Genomic DNA, 10,739 nt, shown 5'->3' on the forward strand with positions numbered 1-10,739 from the left:
TATGTAGGGAGCCTTAGAGTATCTGACAGTATTAAATATTCTCACAGAGTGTGTCGGTACGGGGACGGACTGGGGCGTGCGATGACTAGGAATTCCATATTTAATATCGCACTCAAGCCTCTTTCTTATTCTAAGAAGGGAGGCTTTAGAATTCTAGCGCTGTTTGCACTATGCTATTGTACCTAAGGTTATTTTTTTGGAATTCCGTACCATAGAGGATAATAAGGAACCCTTATAGGATCACTGCGACGTTCATCTGTCTGTCTGTCTATCACTCGTTTTTTTCAGGAACGCGTGGATGTATCAAGTTGAAATTAATATCGGATAGGCTCTACAGTACGTGGCAGAAAATTGGCATTGTCTTTGTCGTTGAGACCGACAAAATGTCATATAGGTATGAGTGACAGAGACAACGCTCTACAAAGCCGAAATGTCATTCTAAAGGCCGATGCATTATTTTCTGCCGCGTGTTGTACGTTCCGGAGCTGGATACATTTAAGTCAAGTCAATCAAATAATGAATGCTGCATACTTTAACACTCGCAAGACCTTAGTTCCCATTGACGCATAGTCAAGAAAATCGTGAATTAAGGTCTTACAGCACGAGTGAAGGAAAAATCTGAAAATCGTAAATTTTTATATCACAAAAAATTGCGATTACAAACTATCGATTTAGAAGAAAATATTTTTTGTTGGTTTTTATTACGGTGGGTACCTACCCTTATTGTGTGAAAACAATTACACTTTTTTTAATTTTTTTATTCGTATACTCAGTATCTTTAACTTATTGAGATTCTCCGTTACATAAATATTAATATAATATTAAATATTGTCTTGTAGGTCTATTTTTTGTATCTATGATAGACAGACATCTTTGAGGTTTCTAAGCACAAAAGGAATCAAATGAAGCCTTTATCAGATCAAACGTATGTCGATCATTCATCGTCTTCCTGTCATAAGCTATTTCCTCCTATTTCCTCATGTGGAAACTTGAAAGTTAACATATTTTATCGATCAATTTGAACACATCCGATCGTATTTAAAATTTAAATGAACGTCATTTTTAAAACCAAAATAGCGAGCAAACGAGCAGGTGGGTCACCTGATGTTAAGTGATTACCGCCGCCGCCAATGCAATGCTGACTTTTCAGGAATTTGTTGGTCCGCTCCTTGAACAACCCTGTGGTCACATCATTCTCTAAATCCAAAATAAGTAGGTACAGTACGCGGCGGAAAGTAATGTACATCGACCTTTAGAAGGAGTTAACGGATTTGTAGAGCATTGTCTCTGTCGTTGAGACCGACAAAATGTCATATATACAAGTAATGATAGAGGCAACGCTCTACACAGCCGAAATGTCATTCTAAAGGAGACTGTAGATTGCAGGTACATTACTTTCTGCCACGTACTGTATATAAAGTAATCATTTCTATCTAAAATACATTGTGGACAGAACATACAAAAAATCCTAAGAATTATGAAAATTCTTAGGATTTTTTGTCTGTTCCCTCCAACTAATTTTAGTTTGCTCTTTGATAGCTATTAAACGGTAAGCGCAGTATCAGGACGACCAGTTCACCAGCCCGCAGAACTGATGATTTGAAGAAGGTGGTGGAAAGCAGGTGGATGAGGAAGGCTGAGGATTGTGTTTGGTAGCGCGCTCTTGAAAAGGCGTAGGTATGTCAAGCAGTGGATACATACAGGCTGATGTGATTGGAGTACATTAGTTTCTAAAGAAAGCTCAGAGTCACTCAGCGGGCGATATAGAGAGCTATGCTTGGAAAACTCTGTTATAGGATGTAGGTAGATGTAAAAGGAAAGGTGCGCGGTTGCAGCCGCGCGATGCATGAGTCAGTGGAAATATAGCTAGTAATGGAGTAACTGCGTTTCTTTGAAACTACCCAAAAAACCTATAAATAACAGTGGCGACGAATAATTAAAACGCGAGCAAGCATGGATAAAGTGTCAGTGGGTTTATTGACAGTGTTTAATCACGAAACACAGGAATGGGAGTTGTACAAAGGACGCATAGAACAATGGTTTCTCGCAAATGAAATCGACGATGTCGCGGACAAGTCAGGCGCAAAGCGGCGGGCGATTTTGCTGAGTAGTTGTGCGGAACCTACCTATAAACTCATTAGGGATTTAGCATTACCTAATGAGGTTTCCTCTCTGTCTTACGCCCAAGTTGTATCGTTGCTGGATGGACATTTCAAAGCAAAGAAATGTGGGTTTGCGGAACGTTATAAATTCCATAGTGCCTGTCAAGGCAATAGTGAGTCCTTGAGCGAGTGGGCCGCCCGAGTACGAGGATTAGCAAAGGATTGCAGTTTTCCGGCCGTCGTTCTGAATGAGATGCTGCGCGACAGGTTCGTCCTCGGTATGGCGAATGGCAAAGTTCGGGAACGACTCTTCGAGAAGTCCCTCGAGGGACTAACAATAGAAAAAGCGTTGCAATGGGCGGAAAGTGTATATTGGGCTAGCGAGGGAGCACGGCAAGTAGCCACGACAGCGCCGCCATCTCAAGACCTAGCATTATCACCATTCGTCGAGGTACACGCAGTAGCGGCCGGGCAACCAGGGTTGTCCCAAGGAAGACAAGTGAATAGTGCTAAGAAAGGAAGTGCGTCTCGTACAGTGCCAGCTAATAAAAAAAAGTGTTGCGTGTGTAATGTTTTCGGTCATGATAGCCAAATCTGTAGATATAAGTCGTTTACTTGTAGGCTATGCGGGGTCAAAGGTCATATACAGCGCGCCTGTGTCGCCAAGAAAGGACAGGACAACCAGCATTTCCTACAGTTTCATTCGGATGAGCAGGTCGATGGCGATGATGGTAAGCGACTCATATTTAATCTTCGTAGCTATCACGGACAACCGATGCGGGAAACGATTGTGGTGGATAGTGTATCTTTGTGTTTTGAATTAGATACAGGATCAGCTGTAACGGCTATTTCAGATTCTACATATTATAAGTATTTTTCTAAACATAAATTATTGGAAAACAATAGAATTCTGCAAAGTTACAATGGCAGCATTATTCGGACAATAGGAATGTTACCTTTAAAGTTTGAATACAGAAATAAAACGGAAATGTTAGATGTTTATGTGGTAAAAGGAGGCGGGCCACCCCTGCTAGGCCGTGATTTCATTACTAAATTCAATCTAGAAATATGCCCAATAAATAGTTGCACAGCAAAAGAAGACTGTGTTGACGCCCTAATTAATAAATACCCAAGGCTTTTTTCTGATTCATTAGGGTGTTGCAAAGACATTGAAGTGACGTTGAATTTGAAACCAGACTCTAAACCTATTTTTTTTAAAGCCAGGTCGGTACCTTTTGCCCTACGTAATAAACTAGAAGCAGAATTGAATAGATTAATGTCTTTAGGAGTCATTGAGCCGGTACAGTTTTCTGAGTATGCAAGCCCAATAGTTCCGGTTTTAAAAAGTAATGGAAGCATAAGGGTGTGTGCAGATTACTCAGCGACGCTTAACAAACAACTTTTAATTGAAAAATATCCACTCCCTCGTATTGAGGAATTATTTTCTAAACTCCATGGCGGGGTAAAATTTTCAAAACTAGACTTATCTAATGCATATAATCAACTAAGGTTAAAAGAAGATTCACAATTATTGACATGCATAAATACACATAAGGGTTTATTTAAATACACGAGATTAGTGTTTGGGTTGTCAAGTGCGCCGGCTATATTTCAAAGAACATTAGAGTTAATTTTAACAGGGATAGATGGAGTGCTTCAGTTCTTAGATGATATTTTAATAACAGGGAAAAATGATCAAGAACATTTAGAGAGGTTAAACCAGGTTTTTAAAAGACTACAAAATGCTGGACTTGTATTACAAAAAGATAAATGTACTTTTTTCCAAGAGTCGGTATCTTATTTAGGATATACTATCGACAAAAACGGGTTAAATAAGTCACCAGACAAAGTGAAGGCTATTCTTAAGGCTAATGTTCCCACAAATGTTACCGAACTTAAGTCGTTTTTGGGTTTAGTAAACTATTATAGGGGTTTTATCAAAAATGCTTCTAGTATTTTATGTCCTTTACATTCCTTATTAAAAAAAAATATTAATTGGAAATGGGAACAGGAACATTCGGAGGCTTTTGAATTAATCAAGAAACAGTTAGCTTCTGAAAATACTTTAGCACATTTTAATCCTGACGCGAAAATAATTTTGACAGTGGACGCGTCACCTTACGGTCTCGGTGCAGTGTTATCACAGATAGAAGTCGATGGCGAGGAGCGGCCCGTCTCGTATGTATCTAGGTCATTAAGTGCAGCAGAAAAACAGTATAGTCAAATACAAAAAGAAGCTACGGCAATTATATTCGGGGTGCGGCGGTTCCACCAATATCTATATGGCAGAGCAGAGCCATTTATATTGAGAACCGATCATAAGCCATTATTATCTATTTTTCGACCAGGCCGTGGTATACCTGAAATTACAGCAAACCGTTTACAAAGGTACGCGTTGTTCCTAGCAGCGTATAACTACTGTATTGAATACGTTAGTAGTGCAAATAACTCGGCCGATTACCTTAGCCGCGCCACGATCCGCGATGAGTCAGAATTAGTACCAAAAAAATTTAATAATCAATGTAAACAGATTAGAAGTGAAAGTAGCACAATCGATAATAGCTCCTATTCTTATTACATTTGGGACGCAAATTCAATGCCAGCGATCTTTAAAGATGTTCAACAAAGTACGAAGTCGGATAAAATATTAATGCAAGTTACTAGTTATCTCTTGAACGGTTGGCCAAACAAGGTGATGGATAATAAACTAAAGCCGTATTTTAATTGTCGTTATGAATTGTCGTTTGAAAACGGGTGCGTAATGAGAGGGGCGAAACTCGTAATACCCGAAGCTATGCAAGGCGCAGTGCTTAAGGAGTTGCATACGGGCCACATGGGTGTAGCTAAAATGAAGGCCTCGGCAAGAATGCGATTTTGGTGGCCTAAGATGTCCGCGAGTTTAGAAGCTGCAGTAGGTGCATGTGCAGTGTGCGCGCAGCTTCGTGCCGCCCCGCCGCGCGCCCCGCTCACTCCATGGCCGTATCCGCCGGAACCCTGGTTCCGGGTACATGTGGATTTTTTAGGCCCTTTTAATAATAAGGTATATTTAGTAGTGGTTGACGCTTATTCTAAATGGGTGGAAGTTTTTGATGTGAGTAACGGGTACAATTCTAGAGTAGTAATTGAAAAGTTAAGCGAAATTATGTCAAGATTTGGATTATTTCATACAATCTGCAGCGATAACGGCAGTTCTTTTACGTCATCAGAATTTAAAAACTTCTGTAGTTACAATGGTATTTCTCATTTAACTTCGCCTACCTATCACCCTTCAAGCAATGGACAGGCAGAAAGTTTTGTTAAGATCGTTAAAAAAGCTTTAAAGAGCATAGTTTTATCAGGGACGTCAAAAAGAGATATAAATAATAAGTTAAATGAGTTTTTGTTCCACTATCGCAATTCTACACATTCCACCACAAATCGGTCACCTGCTGAGATGTTATTTGGTAAAAATTTACGTTGTAGATTAGATTTGCTAAATCCTCCGGTGCGATCATCATCGTCATCCGACCGGGAAATAGCAAAAACGGTAAAAAGGAATCAGTGTTCACAGATTAAAAACTATCGGGGAAAAAGGAACATAGACTTTAAGGAAGGGGAAGTTGTTTTGGTGAAGATCTACAATAAACAACAAAATTGGGCCAAAGGAACTGTGCTGAAAAAAATTGGTCAATCGTTATACTTAATAAGTCTAATGGACAGTAACGTTCCAATAAAAAGACACAAAAACCAAATTTGCAAATTTGAGGGGGAAAGTGTGATGGAAGGACACCAAGAACCCGAACGACATGATGAGGTCGCCAGTACGGGCACTGTAGACTTGGAGGTTCGCACACGTTGCCCCAGCGGCGGCACATCGGCGGAACGGATTGACCAGGCCACGGAGCCGGTTCCTATGCCATCGGGTTCCCCGCTACCTTCAGCCCAGGCTATACCGGATACGAGCAATCGAATTCGTCGGACTTTAAGACCTCGTAAACACATTAATTATAGGAAATATTTTTAGTTAAGTACCTACCTATGTCTTTTAGTGGATAAGGTTCTTTATTTGTGAAAATAATGTCGGAGGGATGTTATAGGATGTAGGTAGATGTAAAAGGAAAGGTGCGCGGTTGCAGCCGCGCGATGCATGAGTCAGTGGAAATATAGCTAGTAATGGAGTAACTGCGTTTCTTTGAAACTACCCAAAAAACCTATAAATAACAAACTCCAAATGGAAATGAAAAATATTGTGACTAAAAGAAAAGTTTTTTCTTTTGACTTCGATGTCTATTGACTAATGTATGACACAACAAGCTGGTAGGTATTTATCATTTATTGAAGAAACAAATGAAAATGAAAAAGAAAAATATTTTTTATTCAACTAACCTTTTACAAGCACTTTTGAATCGTCAGAGGCATCTACCACTGGTCCAAAAACTTCTAGCAATGCTTGATGAAGGCATGTTTGCTAACTAGGGGCTTTATTAATAAGCTCAGAGTCAATCAGCGGGCGTTGGGGAGAGCTATGCTTGGAGATTCTCTACGTGATCAAATCAGAAATGAAGAGATTCGTAGGAAAACCAGAGTAACCGACAGCTTAACGGATTGTAAATTTGAAGTGGCAATAGACAGAGTTCGAAAAACCGATAGACGTTGGGATCCCAAGGTGTTAGAATGGTGACTGTAAAGTGCAAAGTTGGAAGACACCCCACTAGGTGGATAGACGACATCAAACGAGTCAAATTGTGTAAGAATAAGGAATTCATCGTTGTCGTAATCGTCAACAAATTCTGCCCTTTGATTGGCTTTGAAAAAATGTGAACAGCGAATCAACCAATCAAAGGGCAGAATTTGATGACGATTACGATAACGATGAATACGTTTTTGTTACACAATCGGGGGGCTGGTGGCGCAAGGCGAGTGGAATTCACTACAAGAGAGAGACCTATATCCAGCACTCCAGCAGTGGCCGTCTATCGACTGATAATGGTGATGATGGTGATGAGATTATTAAAGTCAATAATACGAACGGGGACAAAATCCTCATGTAGGGTGCGGAAGTAAATTCGCGACCCCGCAACATAATATATCCGGCCGAAAGTTCCGACGGTGACATAAGGGATCGGCCGGAAATTGTTCTAGAAGCTACAAGGCCTCCTCGCTGTCACTACAAGCGATATCATATTTGCAAGCGACAGCAAAATATCTCCTTTGCATTTTATTTATAGCTTTTAGGAGGGAGAATTGTCATGGATAAAATCACGCCCGTGCCAAGCGGATATTTTGCGTGAAGACTTGCCTAAGTTATCCATAGTTACAATAGTATTTTTACTTTAATCATCACCATCATCATGATCAACCCATCGCCGGCTCACTACCAACACGGGTCTCCTCTCAGAGTGAGAAGGGTTTTGGTCATAGTCTACCACGCTGGCCATGTGCAGATTGGCAGACTTCACACACCTTTGATAACATTATGGAGAACTTTCAGGCGTGCAGGTTTCCTCACGATGTTTTCCTTCACCATTAAAGCAAGTGATATTTAATTACTCTTGATACAGTAACCCTAAATATTATGCTTCTATAACGTGATCCTGAACATGGATTTTCTATTTTTGAAACAAATTTTAAAACTCACAAGTATAAACTATGGAGAGGGCCATGTTAGGAGTTTCGCTGAAGGATAAGATTCGAAATGAAGAGATACGAAGGAGGACCAAGGTCCTCTGACTGATATAGCGCAAGCAAACTATTAGCAAGTTGCAGTGTCAACCATAGTCAGGCCATATTTGCCTGAGGAGCGATGGCCGGTGGAACTGGAGAGTGTAGAGTGGAGGTCGCGAAGAAGTAAGGGTATAGTGTGGGGTGCTCTCCAGCACGATGGACCGACAATAGCCCCAATTCTCTAGTCTCTCTCTAAACTAAATTTAGAGTATCTGCATCCTTTTCTTTTTACTAATGCTAAAAAAGGAACGGAACATGACTTTCACATTTAAAGACTCTAAATTTTAGTGCACAATACAAATTTAAACAGTAGGTTCGCGAGTGCGTGCTAAAATCACGGGTTTTACCATCTAAAAATTAAATTTAGAACTGTCAAACTGTGTCTGTCCTTTTCATATTACATTTGTAAGAAGAGCATGCGAATACTCTAAAATTAGGTTGTGCTCAGAATCGGTGCCATTATTATAAAGAGGGTGGAAGGAAGTGGCTGGACGAGAAAGGCTGAGAACAGGGTAAGTTAGCGCTCTTTGGGAAAGGCTTTTTTTTAGTTTAGTTTAATATCCTTTATTGTACACCAAAAAGAAAAGACACAAAAAAGTAACATATTAAAGAAGAAGAACATACAATTAGCGGCCTTATCGCTGTGAAGCGATCTCTACCAGGCAACTAGGTTGAAGAGGGTTTAAAGGCTGAGACTGGGTTTAAGGTGTACGTAAGTTGTTAGGGAATATAAAGATAATAAGGGATAAGGATAAATACTTTAAAAATATAGGTATTAGGTAGATATACCCAAAAAGCCTAATATCCGAGATTTTTGCTAGAGAAAGTTACCAACGACGTCTCCACAGGATATATAAAAGCTTCAGCCTCTTGGATCTAGGCCATAAACTGTGTACCGGAAATTATTCTAAGACGGGCACAATATTGCCACATAGTCGAAAGGCCATACAAACTTTTGCAAGCGGTTTAGGAAGGACGTCAGCTATACACTTTGTTCGTAAAGTGTATTATGTTCTTAGAGCGAAGCCGCACGATGCGTGGCGATGGCGGTGCGGCCACGTGCGGCGCCTGAGCGGTGCCGCTGCGTCATTCTACATAGAAATCATGCCATGTCACACGATGCGTTACAATGTCGTGCGACACTGCATCGCATGTGTTATATTACGATAAAATTGGATACATAATTATTATGCTAAAATTCATCTAATCATAAACTTGGGAGTCTGAAGTAAATGTTTGTTGTGATATTTAAAACAGAATCGTAATTCCGTTTCCGGATTCAATATCAATGTACGGAAAGAGTATGATTTAATTAGTATCTTTTCTTGTATGTTGTTTAATTTAATATTTAGGAATGTGACAATACGATAAATAATATTATGTGAATTGTCAATACTGGTAACTAATTATTCATTGTAAATTAAATACTGTCAATGCACTAAGAGTGACATTATACTAAGCTATTGTCAACATACAGTTGGCAATAGCTATTATGTGAAATAATAATGTTGTGTAAACTGTCAATTTAAGTTGCTTATTATTATTGTAAATTATTAATACGTAGACCATCAATGTTACTGATTTTATTATTGTAAATCGGGTGTGTCGACATACCTTTTGTCAACAAACCTAAAATAAATAATGATTAATATTAAGATCATGTGATAGTCGACATCCGCCCTGTTTGCGATGGCAGTGTTATAAAAGTACCCTACCTCGACAGAGAGGGGACAGTCTTGTATCGACAGCTCAGAGCAAACACAGCGGACCTTACTGAAGTTAAGTATTCTTATATTGTATTATAATGTAATGTAATCATTTGCCTTTTATAGGTTACCTGTTGTAACTGTGTACCAAATATGTACGTCTACTACTTTACTCAACGTTCTAATGTTTTAAAAGATGTGTGTTATGGAGTTTCTTTGCCCTTTCTTCTCCATGACTAAACACCTTAGCGAAATGGGTGGTAGATTCATTTTAATATAAATAGATCAATGCTGAACAAATACAATTCAGTTATTATTCGACTTGGTTGGTTTTACTTCTGTATTTATCACCTACCCTCTTGTGCTATTTATTTTATACATTGAGATAAAAGTAAACACTAGGTTGTTAGCTTCTAATTATTATAGAAGCCTGTTTAGATGATTAGGATTCTTACTTTGAAATAATACAGCAGATGCTTTGCTTGATTTTTAATTACTTAGTATTTGGCCTTACCTGACAAATAATTGATAAATGATAACTTTCATTAGTAATCATTGGATTTAATTTATCATCACTATTAAAGCCCACTGTCTTAACTTCTCTTCTTTATACAAAAATCTCACATCAGAAGTGGGATACGATAATTCTTTTCTTGTCGAAATACTAATACTTTTCAAATGCTTTTAGCAATCGTGGATGCGGCTTCTCCTCGAAGCAACAGGCTACTGCCTGTCATCGGCAGCACTTGGTATTGGTGCCCGATGATCACAAAGCGATGGGCAACGCTGTTGTCAGCGGCACTTGGTGCTGGTGTGACACCGCTGATCGAAACGTCGCGTCGCTCCAATTGTGAAAGATAAGTGAAGTGTAATTATGTGCTGCTTTAAAGTGATCTTAAAACCACGTTTGTGGTATTGTTTCTATGAAAAAGTTTTTGTGAGGGTAATCATAAAAGATTTTAATTAGTTAGATAAACCACGTGTTGTGGTATAATTTATTTGGATAAGAATAAGTCTAGTTAGAGGTCAGATTGGCCGAACGGTTTTTGGTAAAGTATATGTAGATGTGAAATCATTTAGAACGTTATGATATACCGAAACAAAAAGGGTTTGCTTTTAAGAAATCGCACCGTACTTACAGCTCAAAACTTGAAGAAATTAACTTATTCTGATTAATTAAACTTAAACATAAACTATATTTATTTATTTTGCTTCTTAAAATAATTCA

The 10,739-nt window shown here is 39.0% G+C and overlaps 1 protein-coding gene across 1 annotated transcript; it reads left to right on the plus strand.

Moving 5' to 3' along the window:
* The first annotated feature begins 1,860 nt into the window (after window positions 1-1,860).
* On the plus strand, window positions 1,861-6,281 carry LOC138402966 (uncharacterized). Its single transcript, XM_069501685.1, has 2 exons — window positions 1,861-2,833; window positions 5,565-6,281. Exons 1-2 carry the CDS (start codon window positions 1,954-1,956, stop codon window positions 5,567-5,569), a joined length of 885 nt encoding a protein of 294 aa, XP_069357786.1. The 5' UTR covers window positions 1,861-1,953; the 3' UTR covers window positions 5,570-6,281.
* The last annotated feature ends 4,458 nt before the right edge of the window (window positions 6,282-10,739 follow it).

Source organism: Maniola hyperantus, chromosome 11, assembly GCF_902806685.2.
Source record: "Maniola hyperantus chromosome 11, iAphHyp1.2, whole genome shotgun sequence".
NCBI classification, from domain to species: Eukaryota; Metazoa; Arthropoda; class Insecta; order Lepidoptera; family Nymphalidae; genus Maniola; species Maniola hyperantus.

What these genes read in the sequence shown, in the direction of transcription:
- LOC138402966 (XM_069501685.1), top strand. Translation starts at nt 1,954, where the DNA reads ATGGATAAAGTGTCAGTGGGTTTATTGACAGTGTTTAATCACGAAACA.